Source organism: Myiozetetes cayanensis, unplaced genomic scaffold, assembly GCF_022539395.1.
Source record: "Myiozetetes cayanensis isolate MyiCay16 unplaced genomic scaffold, myiCay2020 scf20-37, whole genome shotgun sequence".
Classification (NCBI taxonomy): domain Eukaryota; kingdom Metazoa; phylum Chordata; class Aves; order Passeriformes; family Tyrannidae; genus Myiozetetes; species Myiozetetes cayanensis.
In genome coordinates this window covers 14212625-14237709 of record NW_026087412.1, presented here as the reverse complement: position 1 = coordinate 14237709, position 25085 = coordinate 14212625, and the positions used below count along the sequence as shown (strand labels likewise).

The following is a 25085-nucleotide window of genomic DNA, read 5'->3' as shown; positions in this document are numbered from 1 at the left end:
CTCAAATAAGAGCAGGATCAAGCCCAATGCACTGAGGCAGCCCAGCATGCCCAGCCTCTGTGCCCACCTGGGTGCAGGGCCGTGTGTCCCCACTGAGCTCCAGCTCCCCAGCCTGCTCCTGGACACACCAGGACCCTGCCTCGCTCTTTGGTGCAATTTTGCACCACGCCACAGGTCTCCACCTGCTCCTGCCAAGCACCTGTGGCCATGCCATGCCCAGCTGCCCTGCTGGGTGCTGCTGGCAGTCAACCATATGTTGCCCATCCCAGGAACCTGCGCCCAAACAGCTCCTGGCCCTGCCACGTTGGCCCAGTGACTCCATTTCATGTGGCCATCGCAGCAAGAGCTCTTGTCCCCACATGACATCAACGAAGTGACACCTCCCCTTCTCCCCATACCCCTCCAAAGCCCTCCCAAAACCTTACCTTGGCCTTGTGCTGCCTTCCCCAGGTCCCTGTGGGAGCAGGAGCATGGGAAGGGCATCCTCATGGAAATGGGAAGATGCAACCCTTCTGTGCCCTGCTCAGCTCTTTATCTTCCGAACTTTGCTTCCTCCTCAGTGGATGCTCAAGGTCAAGGTAGAAAATGGAAGCCTCTCCAGTTGGTGGTCCCTGGGGACACGTGGAGCTGATGGGACCCGGTGGCCGGGGCAGTGCTCGGGGCAGCACCTGGGGAAGGTGGGTCTGGGTTCCCCACCACCCTCTGCCAGTTCCAGCCCAGTGGCTTCTCTCTCTTTCTGTTCTTCCCTCGCTGCTTCCTGCGCTGTGGGTCTCGCTGATCTTCCTTCCTGTCACCACAGGGCTGACAAATATGCAAATCAATGTGAGTTATCAGCTGAAAACCAGCAGCACGGGGTGGCTGCCCACAGCCCCTCTGACTCCCAGCAGCAACAGCCAGGTCTGTCCTGGTGGGATGCTCCATGCCTGGACACTTCCCCAGCTGCTTTCCACGGACGAAGATTCCTCCCAGACAGAAGCCGGTCCAGTGGGAATGCTCAGCCAGGCACCTCCTGCGGGGGCTCTTGCAGAGCCATGAGGGGCCAAGTGGGACCATGAGGAGCCAAAGGGGCCGTGAGGGGCTGAGCCTTGAGGGGCTGAGCAAGGCCTTGAGGGGCTGCCAGAAGAGCTGAGGGGCAGCTGGAGACTTTCCTCCAGCTGCAGGCAAAGGAGGAGGCAGAAATGGTCAAGTTGACTGGTTCTGGGGAGGAAAGGTGGGGGCAAGCAGAAATTTGGGTCTCAGGCCACCACAATGTCTCCCAAGGTTTGCTCTGGCACAAGCCTTGCTCTCCACCAGTGCCAGGGCTGTGCCCAGTAAGGGGTTAAAATCTTTCTTCTGGAAAGTTTTAGGTCTGTTGGTAATTTCCCATATCAGAAGGCCGGTTTCAAGAGGATCTGGCACCTGGGAAGTCCCACTGGTCATCCCCTTCCCACTGATCTGTAGCTGAAGATCCCTCCCATCCAAAATGACTGTGCAGAACCCCCACGCATCTGAATGATTTCTTTGCCACTGTGTGTAACACATGGCACGTGCATTTTCCAGGCTGTTTACTTGATTCAACCCCAGATTTCCCAATGTATTTACTAAGCTCAACATGTGGCATTCCCAGTAGGAAGGGTTTGACTGCAGCCCCTTTGGAAGCTGCAGAGGTGACACCGAGCTCACAGGGGAGCTGATAGGGGAGGTGAGAAAAGCCCTAGAGTTCACCCTGCTTGTTGACTCACACAGTTGCTTGGTAAGAGGGTGCTTGGGAACCACCCTCGGCTCAGCCCAACGCAGTCACCTGCCCGGGGATAAGGAACAGTCCCAGCTCCAGAGGGAGCAGCGGGATGCACCAAGAAAATGTGGAAAGCACGTTTTCAGAGGCCCCGCCACCCCTCCTGCTAGGGCAGCACAGGAGTCTGTGAGACTCAGGGGGTCCCCGGGGTGGAAGGGACACAACCCCAGCCATCTCCCAGTGGGTTACGCGGTGAGTCCCGGGTTTTTAAGCGGGTTTCCTGAGGAGAGAGCAGGCAGCTGGGACTGGGATGGGCATCGGATGGGGATGGGCATCGGATGGGGATGGGCATCGGATGGGGATGGGATGAGGATGGGGATGAGGAAGGGAGGGGATGTCCCCGAGCTCGGAGCCCCTGTGGGATGTCGCGGCGGTGGGCGGGGCCTGCGGGATGGACACCTGACCCCGCCCAGACGTGCGGGGGGAGTCGGGTGGAGCCGAGCAGAGCCGAAGGGAGACGAACACAATCGGGCCAGGCCGACCAGAGCACGAACGCAACCGGGCCGAGCCGAGCCGAGCCGATTAGCCCCGAACCGAGCCGAACTCCGCCGGGAGGAGCCGATTGCAGCGGAGCCGAGGTGAGGAGCCGTGAGGGGTCCGCGCTCGGTGCCCCGGGATAAGCGATGGCCCCGCTGGGACCGGCGATGGCCCCACAGCTGCCCCGCTCCCTCCGTGCCGTGCCCGGGGACACCCTGTCGAGCGGGGCCCGGCCGGGGGCTGAGCCGCGGCCGTGTTGCTTCTCGCCCTGCCAGAGCCCCCGCAGCGCCCGCGCTGCCTCATGGCCGGCAAGGAGCTGATCGTGGTGTTCGGGGCCACCGGTGAGTGCGACTGGGGAGTCCTGAGGGGGCGAGGGGCTGAGGCGGCGGTGATGCCCGAGGGCCCGGAGGGTGAGAAGTGCCCGCCCGGCACGAGAGCTCGGCCCGGGGGCTCCGTCCCGCGGCCCCGGCGCGTCCCGGGGAAGGGCTGAGCCGCTGCACCCGCAGGGGCGCAGGGTGGCGGCGTGGCCCGGGCGCTGCTGGACGATGGCACCTTCAGGGTGCGGGCCGTGACGCGGAGCCCCAGGAAGAAGGCGGCAGAGGAGCTGAAGCGCAGGGGAGCCGAGGTGGTGAAGGCGGATCAGGACGATGAGCCATCGCTGGAGCAGGCCTTGGCGGGTGCCTACGGAGCCTTCGTTGTCACCAACTTCTGGGAGCACTGCAGCAAAGAGAAGGAAATCGAGCAGGTACCTGTGCTGGCATTAACCGGGACCGCGTGTGGAATGGTCTGGGAGCAGGGATCGAGGGACAGCCGTGTGTCATTGGGGGTGGGGAGCATGGGACAGCTCTTGGAGTAGCCGTGCCAGCCCCAATGGTTTGAGTGGCCAGTCCAGGAGAGCCCCGATGGCCTCACAAACACAAAGTTCCAGTTCTTGCAAAGCCAGAGCTTGTTCCATGTTCCCTCACAGTCGCGTGGCTGCAGGATATGGTGTCTCCGGGGAGTGTTAAATGTGTGGTGGAAAGCGTTGCCCAGGAGTTGGACTAGCAGGAGTGTGAACACTTGGCTCCTCAGAGCCTTCCTGTAGTTCTCTGCACTTGCAGCTTTGGGGCTAAAATCCCGTAGTATCAGAGATCCCAAGGGCGGTGCTCACCGCAGGACAGATTTCCCGGGGTGGCAGGATTGCCATACCTGGATGGCAGCAAACAAAAGATAAGATATGTTGGGGCAGGTATGTTGGCCAGGCAGGTTTTTTGGGCTGGTATTTGTATGTTTGGTGGATCAGTGAGCACCAAAGCTGGAGGGGGTGTGGTCTTTGTGAAGTGGGATTGCATAAGGAGAGGACTCAGCTCCACCTGGATAACTCACTGGGTTCATTGGTGTGCTCAGCCCTGGTCCCAGCTGAGGGCTCAGGGTGCTCAGCTGGTGTGAGTTGGATCCTGCCTTTCTGCCCAGCATTGCAAAGGGGAAGGGGAGGTGTGAGGATGATGAGAGCCCCCATAAATGTCCTGTTCCCCTCTTAATGGCCACCTTCTTCCTTTGCTCAGGGAAAGCGACTGGCTGACCTCTCGAAGCGCCTGGGGCTGCGCCATGTTGTGTTCAGTGGCCTGGAGAACGTGCACCAGCTGACAGGGGGCCGGCTGGAGGTGCTGCACTTCGATGGCAAAGGTGTGGTGGAGGAGTATTTCCAGAGAACTGGCGTTCCCACCACGGTCATCCGGCTGCCGTTCTACTTTGAGAACTTCCTCTCCATCTTCAAGCCACAGAAGGCCCCTCAGGGAGACACCTTTGTCCTGGGTAAGCAGGACCTATGGGTCACTGTCCTGTGACAGTGTTCTTGTCTGCTCCCACTGTGCAGGGGCTGAGGGGTGGAGGAACCACCAGGGCTTGACTGCAGCAAGTTGCTGCTGCATTATGGTCCTTCAGACCTGTTTGGTGGCCTGCAAGAAATCAGTGACATCCTGGGCCTGTTTGTGGTGCTGAGGGCTGCTCTGCAGATCCTGCAGTGGCTCTGGACACCCTGCATTTGGGGTGGTGGAGGTGGTGAGGCTGCAGATCCAGGTGAGCCACGGTGCTGCTCTGGCTGTCACGGTCTCAATAGCTCAGTCCTGTACCATACTGATGGGTGCTCTCATCCCTTCCTCACCCTGTGTTCAGAGGCTGAGTGCTGAAAACTCCAGCTTTATCTCCTCAGAGCTGGGCTGCACTCCAGCGGTGACCAATCTCTCCACACAGAGCTGCCCATGGGGGACACCCCGATGGACGGGATGGCCGTGGAGGACGTTGGGGCTGTTGTGGTTTCCCTGCTGAAGTCCCCGGGGCAGTACATCGGCCAGGTGATGGGGCTCAGCACCGGCAAGCTCACTGAGGCAGAGTACGCCGCCATCCTCTCCCAGCAGACCGGCAAGGCTGTGGCAGCCAGCAAGGTGGGACTCACAGCTCAGTGTATGGGCTTGGCACAGCCCGGCACTGGTGCCCAGGGTTAATCCTGCTGCCCCTGCGTGCGGCTGGAGCTCAGCCTGGCACCGAAACTGCCCCGTCATTGTCACTGGGACAGCTCATGCTCGTGGAGCACACGGGTGTGCCCAGGCAGGGGCTGTCCCTGGCTCCAGGGGATAACTGAAGTGGGAGGTCTCCAGAGGAACCAGGGATGGGCACCTATAGAACAGGTCTCGGCTGAGTGCCTTTCCCTTCAGCACGGCATCTCCCAGGGCCACGCTGTGTTACTGTTACAGCACTCCTAGCTCAGTGCTGTGTCACCGGTACAGCACTCCTGGCCACTCCCTGCCCTTGCATAACTTCTACTTTTTGTTTGCATTTCGGCTGTGCCTCGGGCAGCCAGTACAATGGACCAGGGGTGCAGTGGCTCTCTGCTGTGAGAACCAAGTGCATTTCAGCAGAAACAAAGCACCTCTGATGCTCTCTGCAGGTTCTGCCCCCCACCCAGGCACAAAGAAACTGCTCTTTTCCTCCCCAGGGCAGTGTAGAAGCACAGCCATCCACCTTTGATTCAGGCAGGGAAGGAAGTGTGGGGTGTCAGGTGGCAACCTGGGTTGCTTGGGCTGTCCAGAGTCCTTTGTTTGGGGGCTCTTGGTTTTGGTCCAGGACCAGACAGAGCTGGAGCCTGGTTTTGGTCACCTCTTTTTCTTTTCCTGAGAGGAAGTTTTCTTTTTTCCCCATGGGAAGCCTGTGGGAAAACGACTGAGAGAGATACTGACCCATCTCAGAGTGAGGTATTCTGCTTTCACAACTGCCTGTGGGAAAAAGGACTTTTTCATTGCTGGCTGCAAGCAGCAGTTGAATGGCTGGGACAGTCCTGTCTTTCCCCAACCCCCCAGGTTGCTGCAGGTTTCTCCCCCCCAACCTGGCGAATTGGGACTTTGTTTTGTTTCTTCTGAAAGTTTTTGACTGCACCGTTTGTTGTCTATTCAGATGTTGTTAATAAGAAGCTGTTTTTTAACTTTTCCACGCTTCCACCTGAAGTGTCTTAACTTCTAAGTTGTAATCTTGTTAAACTAAGACAACCTCAGCCACAGCTCATGCCCTTGTTCAGGGAAGGGCTCCCTCATAGTTGCTCCAGGCCTCTGCCACGGGGCAGAGTCAGTTCCATGCCCAGGCCAGCTGTGTGCCAGAGCTGGGTGCTGGCTCTAGGCTGGGAGGGCTGTCCCCTGCCAGGCAGGGCTGCTTCCTTTGCTCAGCCCCAGCAGAAGTGCCGTGCAGAGCCCTCCTCACCGGTGGCAGTGCTGTGACAGGCTGCTCTGACTGAGCCCTCAGCTTCCCCACAGGGGCTGAGGGAAAGCCCCAGCAGGCTATTGAAGAGCTTTTTCCCCAATTCCCTTGGCAGATCTCACCAGAGGAGTACGAGAAGCGTGCCTTCCCCGGGGCCAAGGAGCTGGCTGCCATGTTCCGCTTCTACGCCCTGAAGCCCGACCGAAACGTGGCCCTGACCATGAAGCTCAACCCCAAGGCCCGCACCTTCCAGCAGTGGGTGGCAGACAACAAGGCTGCCTTCTGAGCCTCCCCCTCCCTCCTCTTCCTCCCCAGCTGCTGTGCCAGGTAGGGGAAGCTGGCTGAGGAGGTGAGGTGGCCTGAGCCACGCTGCCTTCCCAGCAGTGCCCCAGGGAGAGGCTGACCCTGCCCCAGCTGGGGAGAGCTTGGTCCAGTGTGCAGCTTGGTTTGAGATTATTTAGGCAACCAGAATAGGAGTAAGGGTTGCACAGCACAGGTAGACGGGCAGGAGAGGTGCTGCCTTTGCACACTGTGTTCAGGGTGGTGGTTTTTTAGTCATTCTGGGTGTTTTAGGGTGGTGGTGGCTCATTTTCCCAGGATCATGCGCTTTCCCAGGCAGCTCTGGACATAGGGCACCACTTGGTGGGCTGCAGGTGTGTATCCCTGGGCCCCAAGGCAGTACCTTGGGACACCTTCACAGCAGGTACCCACAGCCAGTGTTGCTGCAGGCTCCTAACCCAGAAACAGAGGGATTTCTCAGTGGACCTGATGTAGGCACTGCAAGTGAACCAGCAGAGCCAGAGCCCTCAAGTCAGACAGCTCTTGGGCTCCTGGAGGTAATTTCCATCACTTTAGGATCATGGAGCTAATTTCAGTCGCTGTCCCCAGGAGTTGAGTAAAACTCAAATCTTTCAAGACTCAGCAGCTTGGAAAAGCCCTTTCCCCCTCACCCTCGTATATGCTTAAGGTTCTGCTCGGATTGGGCAGCTTTTCCTGTGTTTAAAATCAATCCCAGCCCCCAGAGATGCTCAAGCACCTAACCCTGTCCCTCTTTGTCCCAGAGACCCTCATTCCTATTACTGGGGCGGGGAAAGCAGGTGACAGACCAGGTGGAAGAGTAGACAAGGCAGCAAGGCACAGCACGTGTTAAATATCTTTATGAAGTCCATCTTATTTACATGGATACAGAATCACTTTACAGACAGTTTAATCAGGAGGCAACGCGTGCTTTATTTCAGCAAATTAAGAAGGGCAAGACTACAACACGTCCCTGTTTAACTGGTTATTAGTACGTGGGCTGATGGTACCTGCACGGTATCACTAACACAGTAACCATGGAATACTCACTGCAAGAGCTCGGCTGCACCTGGAAGGAGTGATCCACCTCACTTGCACTCTCACACATGTAAAACAACGATGCTCTGACCAATCCTTTATGCTACGGGTGTTGCACTAAGGTAATAAAAAGATTTTGTCCCAAACTGGCGAAGGGCTTGGTGATCAACTTGTACCCGTTCAGAAGCGACAGCAGTTGTGTGGTAACTTTAGTTACTTGGGGGTTAAACCTGAGGCAAAGTGCAGATGCCACCACTGCTCTGTGCAGGCAGTCAGCAGGGCTGAGAAAGCCCACGGCTGTGAGGGAGCCAGGGCACGTGGGCTTGGACAAGGCCCAGGGAGATTCCACTCGGAGCTGTGCAGGGCAGCAGGGCCATCGTGAAGACAGGGTTAAACCTCCCTGACCCACCAGGTCTCCTGGGAGTAGGTGAGCAGTGGTGAGTTCACCAAGCACACCTGGCATTGCAAAGGGCACCTGAGTGAGCAGCAGGTGGAGACCTGGGCTCCGTACAGCAAACTGCTCTGCTCTGTGCTGGAAGGACAAAGTTTATTTCACATTTCCTCTGGTTTGGATTCTAAGTAATACTTTAATTTTTACCCAATAAGCTTCTAGCAGCAGCCTCCAGAGAGCCCCATCTCTGCAAAGCTGGCATTTTCTTTTACTGCCAGTTCCTTGGATGGTGGGGGTGGTTGTATCACGATGGGTGTTGGTGCCTCGGTGGTCCGTGGCCTCTCCAGCTGGGATTCTTGCTGTGCTGCCGACTGCCATCCTGTGCTCTCCAGAGCCCGCTGCCAGAAAGATTCACCCCCAACTGCACAGATGACCTGCTGCTGCTGCTGGCTCCTAGTTCCCAGTAGAACGTTTCCCTGCGGTTGAAGTGAGAGGAAGGTTTAGATTTCCTGGCTGAATTGGCACACAGCCCACTTGGGGAGCACCTCCCCTCCGGACCTGCCGTCACACTGTCAGCCACGCCAGACAGACAAGTTGGAAGCCTACAAAGATGCAAAGCCGAGCCCCTGGAATCCAAGACACCATGTCTGCTGTAGGTGATTCTAAGTCCCAGTGCTCCCTCAGAGCAGCCAAGACTCACTGAAGGCACACGAGTTACACACTGGTGTGGTGCGTGGCGAGGCTTTGCTGTGCTCTGTGACAAAGGCTGACTCCTCCCTGGTGCTGTAGGGCCGTGGCAGGGGCGGGTCCAGCCCCAGTGTGCTGGCACCCCTGTGGCTCTGGCAAGGCAGAACCCAGTCCCAGTGGGACCAGCTCATGGGAACAACCTCTGTGCTCAGAACCAGGGAGCAGAGCTGCGGGGGAGGCCCAGCCACCTCCCCAAGGATGCACCCAGCATCTGTGCAGCTTTTGGCTGCAGCAACAGTGCAGTTTACTCCCTGGCTGGTTGCTCCAGGGCCCAGGGGACAGCTAGGGTTTTGCACACCCGCGGCTGGAAGGCCTGAGGCTAAGTGAGAAGCAACCTTTTTGTGCTCCCAAGAAGTGCTCAGTGTGGGGGAAAGACAACAGTGAAACGCAACAGGCCTCCTACCTCAGGTGGGGTGTCAGGAGGTAAACATTTTCTTAAGTTTGGAAAGGAATCCCTCCTTGTTCTCCTCAGCCTCAGGCCTATCCCCGCCTGCGGCAGCGCTAGCCTTGGCCCTGCCACCTGGACACAAACAGCAAAGGGCCGCAGTCAGAGACATCTCCCACCAGTACCAGAGGGTTATTTGAGACAGGGAAGAGTCAAGCAAAGGCAGCTGGTTGTGCTGCATCCTCACATGGCAGTAGGCTACACACAACCACTTGGCACTGGAGAGCCCGGATCCCAGAAGTGGAAAAGCCAACCATGGGCTCAGGTACCACCATGCCCTTCCCCTCCCCAGCCCTCCAACTGATGAGGGAAATCCCCACAGGCTTTGGAAGCGAACACTTGGATTTGAGAGTCTGCCACTAAAAAGTGATCACAGCCAGCCAGGGCTTTACAGGGTTAAAAAAGCTGTCCTGGTGGTCCCTGGAACAAGCTTGTCCTGTCTCAAGGTTGTGTCCTTGCAAAGCAGTGCAAAACCACACCAGGAGCCTGATTTGTGTCACTGCAAGCAGTGCTCAGACAAACAGTATCAAGGAGAAAATGAACTGGAAGTAGAATTAAAAAGGCTACAAGTATTTCAGACCAAGTGTCCAGATAAGGAATCTTATAACTGTCCTGTGTATAGAGGTCATGACAAGTTGTTTGTCCCTCCAGAAGTGGCTACAGCAAGAACAAAGGAGACCTCTTTGCTAATCTGCTTTTTCTCCAGTAAAACCATCAATAACAAGACCCCCAAATCCTCCTAAAGCTTTTTCTGCACACAGAGAACACAAAGTCCAGCACTCCCCATCCTCCCAGGGCTGAGTGCCGGGCTCAGACTGATGCAATGGAATGAAATCCCGAGGCAGAACACGCCTCTGTCCACCCGGGGCATTGCATTGCTGCTGCCTGAAGCGAGGACACACCTTCAGCAACAGCCTGTCTCTACACTGCAATCTACTGGCAGTTGTTTTAATCCACTTTGCTGCTTCATCGTGGTAAAAACTGGAAGGTTTGTTTTTTAAAAAAATAGTTTGGAGAGTGGTTTTTCCCCATTGGCACATAAATGCCTTTAAAAAGCTGGGATGGAAGTTTAGTGCTCAGAGCTCTTTCCTTCCTCCCATGGGTGACTGTAACATGGGAAAGACGTAACTTCTGTATTAGGAAAGCACTATAAAACAGAACACTGGGAAATATCTGGCAGGTGCTGCCTTCCAATATCCCACACCTGAGCCTATATTCCTGAGGCTTTGGCATGTAGTACAGCAGACCTGAGTTCCTGGGATCACTGAGCAGCTCTGAAAGGCTCCCACCTTTGCCTAGTCTTAAATGCCCTGTTTGGTTTCAAGCCAAAAAAGGAATCCAAATGGCTTTAAAAAGTTCATTGTCCCAATTAAGCAAGGAAAAACTGTTTTCCAGTAGTGCAAGACAGAGCTCCTTCCTTACTATTTTACCATGTGTTTTGCCTTTAGCTGCTGCCCTTGCCAGGTACCTCACCCCAGAAACTTAAAACAATTGCTGAATCTCAGTTTTCCATCTGGAGCTGGAAGAGCAGCTTCACAAAGCTCCCAGCTGACTCTGCTCCTCCATCCCGGTCTACTGACCAGAGCCAACACTTGGCACCTGGAATACACCAGGAATCCCTACAGTGAGCCATCTATAAACACTCCTATCCCAGGTTCCCCACTGTGCCCAGGGCACAGCCTGACAGCAGAACTTCCCATCAGCATTCCAGGAGAAACATCCTGCTGCAGAGTTAGAAGCACAGCAGATGGGCTCACATGGAAAACTGGCCTGAAGGACCTTGTCTTTTCCCACCTCTGCTACTAAGGAGAGTCCTGGCACAGGGGTGGAAGCAGGGAGCAGGAGGCATTCATCACCACAGCTTGTCAGGACCCTGAGTACCTCAGTCCCTGCTCTGTGTTCACAGAGATCTGTCAAGTACTGGAGTAAAGCTTCCTGGGAAGAGGCTGCCTCCCTGCTTTGCACTACAGCCTGTTAACACCACACCACAACTATACCCAAAACACCACGCTCGGCAGGCAGCGCTGCCACACCACCTCAAGGTGACCCTGGCTCACCTTCCTCTCCAGGAGCCCTCGGGAAGTGCTGTGCATGCCCACAGCAGCTCCTCGAGGAAGGAGCAGGAATTCCCCCCGAGGAAGGAGCAGGAGTGAGTTCCCCCCGCTCACCTGACGCTGTGTTCGTGACCCCGTTCACTGTGCCATCCACGTCCGTCTCGTCCTCCGCGTAGCTCATCATTAAGGCTCGCTGGCGATCCGTCAGCCTCCTGTGGGCCCAACACAGGGCATGGTTAGGGCTGTCCTCAGGGCCAGGCGTACCCACAGCCCTCCTGAACCTTCTCCAGCAGCACCCACGAGAGGCAGGTGCTGGAAGTACAAGATGAACACAGCTGGAACACACCAGGAATCCCTACAGTGAGCCATCTATAAACAACAACCACAGTTGTTGTGGTTGTTGTTTACAGTGGGAGAGGAGAGGCAGGACCCACTGCATTTCACTCCACTGCAGCAAAAATCACAAAATATTTTAAAGCGCTCGACAGGAACCATAAGGAATAAGAATTTTCACAAAATTCTGAATGTCTTTTTGCAAGAGGTTCAAGATTTTGCAGAAACTTGCTTCAGCTCTACTTACTGAGGGACTTTTATCTTTATGTGGATGTAGTGGTCTCCGTAGCCGTAACTGTTGACCTTGGGAATGCCTTTCCCACTCATCCGAATTCTCTGGTCTGGCTGAATACCAGGGGGTATCTACAAACACAGATGCCACATTTATCACTCTGGTTTAACCATTTATATAGTAATTAGGTGTCTATAAAAATTATCTACTTCTCCAGCAAGCTTCAAAGTAGGATGGGGGAGCTCTGGTACACTCAGTGACACATGCTGAAGCTGTGCCAGTCACGATGGAAAAGCTTTTGGAGGAATGAGTAAAGAACCTGGCACAGCCTGCAGCCCTTGGATGGGATTTGTCCAGCAATCCTTTCCTTTCCCTGTCCCTTCACAGTGACAAGAAAGGAGCTGTGACACAGCAGGTCACAAACTACCCAAGGCTCAATCCTGAAGGAATCTGAAACATGATACTGGCAGACTTCAGAGATTTTCCCCTCCTTTGCCCCATCGATTCATGCCCAACAAAATGGTACTCACTGTGATGTTGATTGTCTCGTACAAGCCCTGACATCGGGCTGTGCCTCCCAGCACAGCCTGTGCTACTGAGATCGGGAGATCCGAATGGATATCTGCTCCGTTTCTTCTGAACACAGAACTCTTCTGAACCTAAAAGGCAGGGAAGTTCCAAGGTGAAGTGAGCACAGCACCATGAAGTTCTCCTGGTAAACTGCTCTGAAGGGTCTCAGAAGAAAATACACCAGCCAGACCCTTTGTACCATCCACAAGCTGCTCATCTAAGAACTGTGAGTTAATATTTAGTTTTTTAGAAAAAGACAGATCTTGACACAACCATAATGAGCCAAAAGCTTAGGAGGATCCCTGCTTCCTGCCTCAGCACCTCCCTCCCTAATGCTGCTGTTAAATTATCTGTGTCAATATGGTTCTGCAGAGACAGACACTGCCTTGTCCAGTATCCTGAACAGGAGAAAGCCAGAAAGGAAGAGGGAGGGAAGGCACCTTTGCAGTGGCCTCACAAGCTGGAAGAGAATTAAATCCTCCTGCACCACAGAAGAGGTGTTGAAAAAATTTTTCTCCTTGGCAGAGATGTGTGTGACAGGATTCTGCAAGGGGAAGAGGCCCAGCTACAGCCCAGGTGCAAAGCAGCCCTGAAGGTGGATCTGCAGGACACTCGACCAGCCAGCCTGTTGCAGGCATGCCCACAGCCCTCCTCAGCACTCTCATCCCTGCCTGCAGGCAGCTACTTCACATTTCCAAGTCAAAAACTGGAGGCATGAAGAACCTACTCTGCATTTTTATTCACACTACCCTCAGGGCCTGGTCCTGGAACAAGCAGCTGGATTCTTCATGAGCAAATTCAAAGTTACCCCCCTTGTTACAATGCAGATCTCCTGCTGTCTAAGAAAGTTTACGTGGATAGTGTTACCTCAGGTACTCCAAAGGATCACTCACTCTTCCTCCTCTGCCCATTCTGCAGCCACTTCCCAGGCAGTTGAGAAGGGAAAAGACAACTTAAATACATACAACTTACAATACATACCCTGAACGTAATGAAAATTTCCTTCTTCCCCACAGGCATCCGAACTGTCTGCCCATCCTCAACTCCTGCAATTGGAACAGAGGGAACGTTACCTTGGGTTACAATCCATGTGTTACACGTGTATCTGCAACCTTGCCAATCCCAGGAGCTGCCCACCACTGCAGCACATGCACATCCCGCAGCACAAGGCAGATCTCCCAGCAGGCAGCACAGGGACACTCCACAGGAGCTGTGGCCCAAGGAAGAAGGTATTTATGCCTCTGGGGTGATCATTATGCCCCATGCAGGCTCACTGGTTCAATCCCTACAGAATCCTTCAGGGAATTGCATCAGATTAAAGAACACAGCAGCCTCCACAAGCTGCAGGAAAACTCCAGGCTGCTCACCCAGGGTGGTCTCAAAGAAGTCTTCAGTCCCACCACTGTCTCATCCTCTCTGGTGAGGAAGGCCATCAGCACACCCTCCTGAGCCAAGCCAAGGCTTTCAGGACTCCCACCCTCTCCCCATGCAACAAAACCTTTGGAGAGTTTCACTCTTCGAAACCTGCCTAGGAGGATCCAGACAAGAACCAAAGCCCAGGAAGGGCAAAGCAAACATTTCTACCCATGACCAGAGGGTTCATCTCATCACTAGCCCATTCCATTGACCTGCTCTGTTTGAAACACAACTCCTCTGCAGCAAAACTCCTTCCGCTGCTCTCGCACTCGTACCTGTTGGCCAAGTGGCAGCAAATAACTACAATCATTTAACAGAGAGCAGCACACGAGCACAACACTGACCAGCTGGCACAGGAACCATCACTGTCTTCTTCTGCTTGGTCTGCCCCGTTCCCCGGCACACGACGCAGGGCGTGGTTATGATGGAGCCGCGGCCGCCGCAGCGCCGGCACGTGGACCTCATCACAAAGGGGCCCGTGTTTATCGTCTCCTGGGGAGGGAAGCAGATTGTACAGTGAGCACCAAGGTGGTACTGCTCACCCAGCACGCTGGAGTTCTAATCACACACACAACCTGTAAGGACAGCAATGTTCTTTGGCAGGGGCTGGAGCGGAAAGCTGGCTCTGAAATCCCGAGGGGATGCTGCTTGGGAGAAGCTGGATGAGCTTCACTTGCCAGCCCATTCTGAATTCCACTGAACACCATCACTACTACAAGCAGGGGAAAGAGAAACACAGCACCTTCTGTCTCTAGCCTCTAATGCACAAGAAGGAACAAAGTTCTTTGCAGTGCTACAGACATCTGTGTTCTGAGGAATCCAAGGATGATCCACTTCCATGAATTACTGCCAGTGTCCAGGAAAACATTATGGAGACTAAGCTCCGGAGTGAACTGTGAGAGCAGCCCTCCAGACCATAGCACATGAGGAATCAGATGCATGGAAACTCAAAGCCTGGCAGCTCCATCATTACCTGCATCTTCTTACTTCATGGTTACCCTGGGGCTATCATTACCTTCCTCCACCCCCAAGTCAAAGGATCCCATTTAATGCCCAAGGAATGTCAGAGCCATGATGTGGCATGAATATGCTTTGTACAATAGCAGAGAATCCAGCCTGAAGGCCTGTGCTTTCAGCTGAGCACAGCACTTCTTTAACACTGAGAAAATCCTCCTAGGGCCGATTAGCATCAAGATGACATTAACTCAGCTTTACCTGAGATCAGCCCTTGACCGTGGTGAGAATTTTTCACCATGGAACGAACTGATCTGCCCCAGCAAGGAAAAGCACAGCAGAACAGGTGTCGTACAAAGCACTTACCATGCCTGTGCCGTTGCAGTAGTGACAGCGCTGCACTTTGGTGCCCGGTTCGTGCCCTTTGCCATCGCACCGCTCACACGAGTCTTGGATGTTCACCACAATCTCCTTGTTAACACCTTTTGCAGCTTGGGTGAATGTCAGTTCCATGATATACTGCACAGGAAACATGGATATTGATCTGAGACTGATGTGTGATAGGGCCTTAAACAGATTGGTTTAGGCCAAATACCAAACAATGCTGAAAATGGATCCAGGTAATAGAGCGGGGGAAGAAACAGATCGATGCACAATCATTCAGAAGGGTTTGCCTAACCTGAAGAATCAGTAATCTATCTCAAATAAATAAAAAAGAAATGTAAAAGGATCACAGACATTATAGAAATGATGGTTACACAAGCCTGAAAAGCATCAGGCTTATGTGTAGCAGCAACAAGAATTTTTATGAAAATGCTGTGTAGCAGTAATAAGATTTAAGAACAGAAAAGAAAGAAGTGAAAATAGAAGTCAAATGTTTCCCTGCTCTCAGGAAAACCCTGTCTTTGTTTCTAAAGGTCATGGGAATGGAGCAACAGGTGAGGCTGAAGGGTTTCCATCCCAATGGTAGTAGCTGCTCTTCCCCAGTAAACTTTTCCTTTGCCAAGGGAAGTCATCAGCAAAGATGACTGCACTTAAGAGGACATTCTCTTTATAATAAAAAGGTCACTTTTAGTAAAGCCAGAAGTACCAGAAACACTTGGCATTTGAAGACAGCACATGAAGTAACAACACTTAAAGGAGCATTCAGCTGCAGCACAAAGAACAAGACACGCTGTGTTTTATTATGGGCTCCACTGCAAAGTTAAACTAATTAAGTTGCAAAATTAAACCAATTAAGCAGCCAAACCTATGGCTGGAAGGCCTGGTTTACAGTTACAAGGCGTTTTGTGGGTTTTAGCGTTGCAGATCACAGCAGGCATATGTAAATCAGCCTGCAGCAGCAAAGATGCCTCTACAGCGATGGAACTGTTGGGCAGCACCGACTGGTGTCAGTAAACACCACAGGAAGTAGCTCAAGTCCAGAAAAAATAACTCTGTCTGGAGATGCAGCTTACCAAAAGTTTGACTCTCCCCCCATGCCATGGGACGCTCACAGATCGACATTCCCAGAAATAACTCTGCTGAAGCTCTGTGACAAACCAGCGTGTCCCTCCCCAGCTTCTGCAGTTCATAATTCCACTCCTAAACAAAGGCACTTCCCACCTCCTGTGGCTGGTCGAAGACGCTCTGAAAATCTCCGAAAGGGGACCCCGAAAACTCCCCGAAGATCTTGCGGAAGAGCTCCTCGGGATCCACGGAGGGGCCGCCGCTCCAGTACTGCCGCCCCGCGCCGGCGCCGGCCCCCGCCGCGCCCGCCTCGAAGCTCGCCGTGCCGTAGGCATCGTACTGCTTCCTCTTCACCTCGTCACTCAGCACCTGGGGGGACACAACGGTGCCAACTGGGCACGGTGTGGATCCCCAGTGGCCTGGAGATTCCCTGGCTCTGGCACTGCCCCCAGCAGACTTTCCTGCCGTCGGGGGGGCTCGCTGAGCTCTCGGCACCACGAGCTGCTCCTTCCTCCCTCGGCTCAAAATCAGGAAAATGACAATCTCACTGATTTATAATAAGCAAGAGCAACTTGGATTATGCAATCAGTCATTAATATATCAGGTGAAAGCTGGTAACAGTGCTGGGTTAAAAAAAAACAGGGCTGGGAAAGCACAGCGAAGGTTCCTCTGTCTCAAACACCTACTGACAGGTTTTTATTTGATTATTTATTTTAAGTTGACAATGATCCCATGGAAGTGACTGCTGCATCCATGCCAGTGACTCAATGCTAAGGAAGAGCACAAACTGAAAGAGCCCAAAGCACCTAAATCAGATACTTGGGCCAAGTAATTTCCTAGAGACACCGTTGGGACAGAGGTGCTCCAGCCTGAAGTGTATCAAAAAACAGCCACGGTTTTACAGGAAATGTTTCCCCTCATCCACCCTCCAACCTTTCCTCCTCCTCTTCATGATGAAATCCTGCTGTTACCTCGTAGGCTTCTGCCAGCTGAGAGAACTTCTCCTTCGCTTTGGGGTCATCCTTGTTTGTGTCAGGGTGGTATTTCTTTGCCAACTAAACAACAAAAACAAACCATCAGAGACAGGCAAGGAGTTATTTACTGCACTGTACCTCACATGCCAGGAAAAAACCATCGGGCAGAGCTCAGCATACACTACCTCTATTTCAGGGAACTAAATCCCTTTATTTTCCACTATCAACCCAATATAAGGAACTACAGGAGCTGCTCCTGATCCTCCCAGCAAGCCCAGATCCTTCTGGGAGGAGACGCGAGGCGACACCACAGGCAGACCACGCTTTGGAAGAGATCCCCGACGCCATGCGCTGAGCTGTCCCACTGCCCCCTCCCCCCGTGTCTCCAGCGGGGATCTCAAGGGAGGATTTGCTCTCTGCCCCGCCGGACAGGCAGCGGGGCAGCCCTGAGCCCTGCCGGACGCACCTGGTAATAGGCCTTCTTGATCTCCTTCTGCGTGGCGGTGCGGGGCACCCCCAGCACCTGGTAATAGTCCTCCTTGGCGCGGGCCCCGCTGCTGTGGAAGGCGGCGGCTGGGGCAGCACGCTTCGTCCCTGCGGGAGAGGAGAGACAGGGGCCGCGGTGAGGGCCGGGCCGGGCCGGGCGGGAGGAGGGACACGGCCGGGGGAAGGACCCGCGCCCCGCCGCCCCCCGTTCCCGTCCGTGCCCCGCCGCCCCGCTCACCCGCGGCGCAGAGCCCTGCCCGGAGCAGCAGGAGGCGGCGCGGGGCGCGGGCGGGCGGGCCGCGGAGCCCGCGGAGCAGCAGCAGCAGCGGCGGCCGCGCGTTCCCCGCCCCGCGCCCCGCGGCCGCCCCGACCCAGCGCGACGCGCTCACGGCCGCCATCTTGGCCCGCGCGGCGCGCCTGCGCACAGCCCCGGCGGGGCCGGGCCGCGCGTGCGCGGGGCGGGGCGGGGGCGGAGGGGTCGCTGGGCCAGCCCCCGGCGGGCCCTCAGAGCCCCCGGCTCGTCCCGGGGGGTGAGAACGGGCGGGCATCGCCCTGCCCGGCCCGGCCGCGCTCCCTGTAACGTGTTTGGGCACGGGAAACCCTGCCCACTGCTCTGCGACGGGGGTCTGCGCCCTTCCAGGGCTGCTCTCGTGCCCCTGGCGGGGGAAGTGTTGTCATAGGTGGGGAGGAAAGGCTCTGAAACCACAGCGGCTGCAGGGACACGGCGAACACCCTGACACAGCACCACCATAACACAGCACCCACCATAACACAGCACCCACCTTGATACAGCACCCAGACACGGCACCCTGATAGAGCACCCATCATAACAGAGCACCCACCATAACACAGCACCCACCATAACACAGCACCCACCTTGATACAGCACCCACCATAACACAGCACCCACCATAACACAGCGCCCACCATAACTCAGCACCCACCATAACACAGCACCCACCATAACACAGCACCCACCATAACACAGCACCCACCATAACACAGCACACACCTTGATACAGCACCCAGACACGGCACCCTGATAGAGCACCCACCATAACACAGCGCCACCGTAACTCGGAACCCACCATAACTCAGCACCCACCATAACTCAGCACCCACCATAACTCAGCACCCACCATAACACAGCACCCAGACAAGGCACCCATCATAACAGAGCACCCACCATAACACAGCACCCACCATAACACAGCACCCAGACACAGCACCCACCATAAACGCAGCACCCACTGTAACACGGCACCCAGACAGAGCACTCTGACACAGCAACCAGCCTGACAGAGCACCCACCCTGACACACCGTGCTGGCACAGCACCCTGGCACAGCACCCACACCGACACAGCACCCTGACGCACTGCCTGTCCTGACACACCGCCCACACTGAGGCAGCAGCTTTTCTCTGGGGAGCGGGATAATTCCTGCCAAGTGCGTCTCTCTCCCATCTCCGTCACCAGGCGCCTCCGAGCGCTGCTCAGCGAGGTTCGGCCCGGCGGTGCGTGGGAGGCCTCGGCAGCGGGGCTGAGCAGGGAGGGGGATGTGTCAGGTGCTGCCGGCTCCTGCTGGCGAGTCACAGCCCGGGTGAGAGCAGGGAAAGAGGCCTGGGCTCCACCGGGCATGGGTGACACCCGGGCTCTGCCAGGCATGGGTGAGACCCGGGCTCCAGCAAACGTGGGTGATGGCCCAGAAGGCTCAGTGGGCTCAGATCCAGGGCTCCCTTCCCCTCCCTCCCCCCGGCAGCTGTGTGTGCACACAAAGCTCTCTGTTCACCGCCGCCTGCGAGGCCGTGGAGGGGCTGAGGACACCGTGCTGCGGGACTGGAAACCTCCCGCTCCCCCCATCCTCCCTGCCCACCGCCCGAAGAAACGTCTGCCCTTGTCCGGCAGGAGAGCTGGGGGACAGCAGGGGGTGACAAGCCGGGGTGCCCCTGGGGCCGGTCACCCCGACCCTCTGCGGGAGACAGGCAAGGGGCTGGCGACCCCTCGGGACAGTCACGGCCGGAGTGGCTCCGACGCCGGGGTTGGAGGCTCTGACGGGGGTCCCGGAGAGTCGGGGGTGGGGGTCTGTGCCCCACTCACGGTGACAGCGGGGACAGGGGACACACGTGGGGCGGGGGGTCCGGAGGGGCGTGCCGGGGGCGTGTCGGGACCCAGAGGGCGGCACCGGCGACAGCCCCGGGGCGGGCGGAGCTGCGGGGCCAGCCTGGGCTGGGCTGGGCTGGGCTGGGCTGGGCTTCTCCTAGCCGGGCTGGGCTGGGCTGGGCACGGCTCGGTGCGGCGCGACCGGAGCGCCATGAACCGCTTCAAGGCGTCCAAGTTCCGGCACACCGAGGCCCGGCTGCCCCGCAGGGAGGTGAGCGCCGGAGGACCGGCCGGTACCGTGCGGGCGGGGGCGGGGGGACCGGGGCTGCCGGCGGGCACGGGCACTGACAGGGACAGGGACAGGGACAGGGCAGGAGCGGCCCCGCGGCACCGGCAGGGCGCGGCTCAAGCTGCCGCGGCTGCGGCACCGCCGGTGCGCCAGGGCCGTGCCCGGGTCCCCGGCCGCGCTGCGGGTGCATCGCCCCGGCGGCCCTTCCTTGGCACACCTCGGCACCAGAGGCTCCCGGCCCCGGGGCGCTCCGCAGGTGGGTGTAGTGGGGAGCCCCAGCTCTGTCCCGGGGCGGTGCAGCACCCCCGGCCAGGGGCTGCTGGCGTGGGGTTCCTGTCCCGCGGCGCTGCACCGTCCTGCTGCTGGACAGGGGTGGCCGCAGGCAGTTCATTCCCGGTTCCTGCTGCCCGCCACCCCAGCTCGGCTCGGTGCTTCACCTGTGCTCGGTCGGCCCTTGGGCAGCACGGGCTTACCCAGCCGGGAAGCATACACCCTGAGCGTGAAATGCTGGACCCTGCTCTTGCCACCCCACTCCTGCAACCCCACTTCCGCAGGCAAAGAGGAAGCACTGGGCCCCACGGGATGGTGCTGAGCTCCATCACCCTGCCCGTGAGCTGCACAGCTTGGCACTGCTGAGGCCATGCAGGTCCGGGGGGTCTCGCTGGGCAACATGTGGTGCCCAGCTCCAGTCTCAGCACCATGAAAACCAGCCCCAATCGTGCCAAGTGTCATGATCCAGCTCTTCACATGGTGTTGTCAGTGGGTAATCCTGCCATGCTCTCCACAAGCTTGGCCAGGGAGTTCCCCTGGATCCCTGTCCTGCAGGTTTGGCAGAGATGTGAGGTCAGGGGTGGGTTGTGCCAGATGAACCTCATTGGGGAGTGTTATCAGGACACTGATCCCCCTTCTGCGGGCTCCCTGAGCTGGGGACTCCCAGCATCTCCTCAGCACTGTGACCATCAGTGAGGCTGGTGCTGCTCCCAGCCCTTGGATGTCAATGTGCTCCTTCCCTGTAACTTCCCAAGCCATCCTTGTACCTGTCCTCACACAACTCTGCAGACCTGGTAAGCACCCAAAACATCCTTCAGAGCTTCAGCTGTAGGAGGGGACATAGTGGCCTCTGCCACAGTCCCAGCCTTGAGCATCCCCCCATCCATGCAGGGCAGGTGGCATCTCAGCTGGACAAGTGTTTGCAAAGCTCAGGGTTCAGATGAGCCCCTGGCAGGGCGGAGCGTGTGTGCCTGTGGGGTGTGGGTGCTGGGACACTTGGCTCTGTGGGTACAGCATCCTCCAGGCAGGGACATCCCCGTCACCACTGCCCTGGGATCGGTTCCCAGGGTGGGATTATTCTGAGGGACAGCGGGCTCTTGCCCCCTGTGTGCACGGAGGCATCCACTGTGCAAAGCGGCCTTTCCAAAAGGCCGTCCAGCATGAAACGTATCCTTGGGAATCAAGGCCACACCACCCAGCTCTGCGGGCCAGGAGGTGGGAGGTGGATGTCTCGTCTCAAAACCCATCTCAGGTGTCACAGCGGGAAACGCTGTTCGGTCCCCGGCTGAGCGGGTTGTTTGTGGAGGCTCAGGCAGACACCTGACCTGGCCGGATCAGGAAGCGCAGGATAAACATGAGGGATCTCATCTGAGTCTCTTCAGGCAGCATCTGTGGGGGCTCTGCTGGCAAATGCCCCCTGAGAGCTCACAGTTTGTTCTAGGGATGTAGATGGTTCCATATGCTTTCCTGGCCGTGCTGGCACCCTGCAGGAAGGATCACTTCCTTGAGGGCTCCTGCCTGTACACGGGAAGTTGTGGGGCCAGGATGGACCAGCTCAGTGGTCCCTCTGTGAAAGCTCAGCGCAGGGGTCCTGTGTGGTACCCCTGGGGACCAGAGGTGGCTGGTGTCCCCCCTCGAGGGACAGTGCAGAGTGATGGGATGCAGTTAGTAGGACCTTTCTCCTGGGTCTTGCTCATGCTCCAGACCTGTTCCCTATCCCTACTGCAGCCCCCTGCCCACCCACCAGGTGCAGGTAGAGGAATCTCCCTTTGGCAGGTAAAGGGTTAAGAGGTCTGTATCAAGCTGTGAGGGCTGCAGGAAGTGCTGCAGGAACCGCTGCTCCCTGTCAGGCCTCAAAAGGAAGCTCTGCAAGGAGAGGAAACCCAGGGCTCATGTACACAGCTCCCTCCCCTTCGAGGGTGTCTGCCTGGTTTTGGGGTGTCCACTGCTCCAGACACCTGCTGCAGCTCTCCGTGATGCCAGTGGCTGCCATGGGCACACAGGCATGGTGGCACCCCATGGAACACCTGCCACTGCCATTGCTCGAGGGTTGGACTTGGCCCTGGGTGTGCCGGGAAGCTCCTGGTCCTGGAGGGCACTTGAGGCTGGATATCTGAGCAGGTCTGGCTGATGCAGGGTGTCTCAGTGCCCCATGGGTACAGTGCTCAGGCTGTGGAGTAATAGTGGGATGTTTCCCACTACTGCACAGTGGGGTTTTGGATTTGGAGCTGTCATGAAGTTCCTTGGCTGCGTGTCCATGCAGGAAGCTTGGCCTGGGACAGCCACAGCCTGACCCTGTGGTGCTTCACAGCCCAAGAGCTTTTGTGCCATCCCAGACTCCCTGACATAAGTTTTTCTCACAAAGTCCTCTGAGCCCTTCCCTCAGTGGCAGAGCCCAGGGCTGGGACAGTTTTGGGGAGAGGCAGTGCTGAGAGCCAGGATGCTCCTGCCTGGCATCCTCCAGCCCCTCCAGCGAGGGATTGCACCTCGTGCTGGGAGCATGAGCAGCCACATTGCCCTGGCCATCCCAGAGAACAGGGCCCTACCAATGTGCCTCTGGCATAATCCCACTGGTATTGGCAGCCTCCAGGTCTCCATCAGCGTGGGAGCTCCGCTGGGGCTGAGGGTCTCTGGCCATGCAGGGCCAGAGATTGTTGCTCCGTTGTCTCCCCTCCAGCTGTGCTCTGCCCATGCCATCAGGCCCCACCATAACAGAGGCAGCTCCTGACATGGGTTTTCCGTCTCCATCCTAGGCCTGGATTGGGGGGATCCGAGCAGGCTCCATCACATCCTATGGGAACCACGTGAAGGCCAGCTGCTGCTGGATCGCATTCAATGCCGAGGCAGCAGGTGAGGCACGAGGCGTCCCCTGCACAGCTCCTGGGGTGGGATGGATTTGTCCCAGTTCTCCCTGGGAGGCTGGGTGGTGGGTCAGCCCCACGGACACCAGAGACACGAGGATGAGGGGAGGAGGCTTTCCCTGAGATCCTCAAAAGCGCTGCAAGTCCCACACCTCTTGGCTTGCATTTCAAAGCTGGGTGCCCCCCAGTGTATCCCAGGCTGGGGGATTCCTGGGACCATCATCCCATAGGCAATGGTCAGGCTGGTGGGTGGCTGGTGACCTGCTCCTGTGCCCTCTTCTGTAGGTGTGTTGGGCATCGTGCCGCTGGAGTGCGAGGATGGGGGCAAGAGGACCGTGTCCCAGCTCTGCTGCCACTCAGGTGGGTGTCAGGTCCCACCTCCACAGGGGTTCTGGTGCTGAGTCCCAGCCCTGGAGGCTGTGGTGGGCTGCCTGCCAGGCAAGGGGTGTGGGGAGCTGCTGGATTCCCGGGAAACCATCACCCACGAGCAGGGTGACCCTCGTGAGTCTCATAAGGCACAAACCACCTGCAGCTGTGCTGACCATGAAACTACCAGGCTGGAGCCGAGTCAATCCATGTTCCCTCATCTCTCAAGCTGCAACAAAGCCTGGACATGTAGCTCTTCCTCATGCTCTACTACACACTCTATCCACATTACTCATTGCATGCTCTGAAGTTCCCAGTACACCCAGTGCCAGGCTGGGGATGGCATCAGCACAGCCATACCTGGCTGCAGGGGTGGGAGGAACAGGCTGGACCAGCAGCTCTGACGTGGACAGAGCAAGTGCTGAAGGGGAGAGGCACTGGCAGCATCACTGCTGGCAGAGAAACAAGGCTCTGCCTCCTGCCTGGGCATGGGGAGGGCTTGTGGGGACCTCAGGGTGCTCCTCTCCTGGTTGTCGGAGCAGCAGTGCCAGCCTGGGGCGCGCTGACCACCCACTTCCCAAAAATTACACCAGAGCAGCAAGATGGGGGCCAGTCCCAGCAGCGCCTTTCTGTGTGTGTGCCCTGGCGTGGCTGCAGGACTGCTCAGCGTGCCCTGCCTGTGCCACCTCGGCCTCTGGCACCGGGAGCTTCCTTGTGCTGGCAAACCGGCCTCTGAGCTCTGCTGCTTCCCGGGGAGCACCGGAGGGGTGCATGGGAGCCAGCCCAACATCCAGGGCTTCTTAATGGGATTAGCAGGAGCCCTTTGAAGCCGTGCTGTGCCAGAGCAGTGTCTCCGTAGCAGGATTTTCTCTCCTCCCGGGTGGATGCAGCAGAGCGAGCTGCCTGCTCTTTGTGCCTCTAGGGCCTGTCTCCTGGAAGCAGGAAAGTACACAGTGACCTACTTTTCCGAGCGTGCCAAATGCATCCGAGGGGCTGCTGCTGCTGCTGGTGCCAGCGTTCCTCCCGCCAGGCCCTGCTGCCGGAGCTGCGAGGAGTGTCCCTGCTGCTGGCATGCCGAGCCAGGGGGTTACAAAGGGAGCCTTGTTACCAGCGTGGCTCCAGCAGGCCGTGGCCTCCAGCATCTGGTCAGCACAGACAGCCTTGTGCTGTCCGTGCTGCTCCCTGTGCCTCGTGGGGATGTTCATCTGGAGATCGCAGCCACGTGTGGGTGGGGATGGGTTACACAGGGAGATGCCTTCAGGGCCCCCATCCCCGGCCAAAGGGGTGCAAGACCTGATGGACAGTGTGGAGGGGCTCAGGCGCTCACAGCAAAGCTGAGCTGGGTCTGGATCTGCCCCTGGTTGCCCACATGTGAGTGTGTAGGGGAGGAATCAGGCTGGGGAAGAGGGAAGGGTCTACCTCACCGTCTGCAGGGGGAAGGTGGGGACAAACTTCTGCCCTTCTCCTTCCAGATGTGGTCACAGACTTTGACTTCTCGCCCTTCGATCAGCACCTGCTGGCCACGGGCTCTGCTGATGAGATGGTGAGTGCTCAGTGATAGGGGTCCCAAGGGGACACCCCGTGTCCTCCAGCATGTCCCTGGAATTCACTGCGGAGCCCTGGAGGAGATGGGGTTGGAATGATGGGAGTAAGAGGAGTGTGGGGTGGATTGTACCAGGTTGGGGAGCAGAGTGGGACATCCTGAGGTTGTGGGGGACAGAGCAGATGGTGTCGGACAATCCCAGCCTTCTCCCGTCTGGGATCTGAGCTGCAACAAGGGGTCACCTGGTGTCCTCAAGGGACCAAAGCCTGGAAAAGCAGCAAGCCCAGGCACCC

The 25085-nt window shown here is 57.1% G+C and overlaps 3 protein-coding genes across 5 annotated transcripts in view; 2 read left to right on the top strand and 1 right to left on the bottom strand.

Moving 5' to 3' along the window:
- The first annotated feature begins 2204 nt into the window (after positions 1–2204).
- NMRAL1 (NmrA like redox sensor 1) lies at positions 2205–7458 on the top strand. Of its 2 annotated transcripts, XM_050317735.1 has the most exons (6): positions 2205–2352; positions 2527–2592; positions 2758–2996; positions 3796–4045; positions 4484–4674; positions 6093–7458. In XM_050317735.1, the coding sequence occupies exons 2-6, from the start codon at positions 2553–2555 to the stop codon at positions 6261–6263; spliced, it is 891 nt and encodes a 296-aa protein (XP_050173692.1). In that variant the 5' UTR covers positions 2205–2352; positions 2527–2552; the 3' UTR covers positions 6264–7458. The 2 variants fall into 2 exon arrangements, with proteins under 2 accessions (XP_050173692.1, XP_050173693.1); XM_050317736.1 differs by lacking the exon at positions 2205–2352 and having other exon boundaries at positions 2469–2592.
- DNAJA3 (DnaJ heat shock protein family (Hsp40) member A3) lies at positions 7119–19001 on the bottom strand. Its single transcript, XM_050317822.1, is given in 14 exon segments — positions 7119–8179; positions 8854–8970; positions 11064–11161; positions 11530–11645; positions 12045–12173; positions 13066–13130; positions 13845–13992; positions 14821–14973; positions 16060–16272; positions 16875–16958; positions 17344–17471; positions 17602–17793; positions 17796–18074; positions 18758–19001. Coding segments are annotated over 13 exon segments (1953 nt in total). The 3' UTR covers positions 7119–8179; positions 8854–8866.
- A 598-nt stretch (positions 19002–19599) lies between these two features.
- The window catches only part of LOC126641191 (mitochondrial import inner membrane translocase subunit TIM16-like), a 38038-nt gene continuing 32552 nt past the window's right edge, over positions 19600–25085 (top strand). For both annotated transcript variants that reach the window (XM_050317637.1, XM_050317633.1), the window contains exons 1-4: positions 19600–19734; positions 22776–22872; positions 23169–23243; positions 24722–24792. In XM_050317637.1, the coding sequence (XP_050173594.1) occupies positions 19675–19734; positions 22776–22872; positions 23169–23243; positions 24722–24792 (303 nt within the window). In that variant the 5' untranslated portion in view covers positions 19600–19674. The remainder of the gene's footprint in view (positions 19735–22775; positions 22873–23168; positions 23244–24721; positions 24793–25085) is intronic.

What these genes read in the sequence shown, in the direction of transcription:
- NMRAL1 (XM_050317735.1), top strand. Translation starts at nt 2,553, where the DNA reads ATGGCCGGCAAGGAGCTGATCGTGGTGTTCGGGGCCACCG. An exon ending in CGTGGTGTTCGGGGCCACCG is followed by an intron (nt 2,593 to 2,757) that starts GTGAGTGCGACT and finishes CTGCACCCGCAG; the next exon opens with GGGCGCAGGGTGGCGGCGTG. An exon ending in AAGAGAAGGAAATCGAGCAG is followed by an intron (nt 2,997 to 3,795) that starts GTACCTGTGCTG and finishes TCCTTTGCTCAG; the next exon opens with GGAAAGCGACTGGCTGACCT.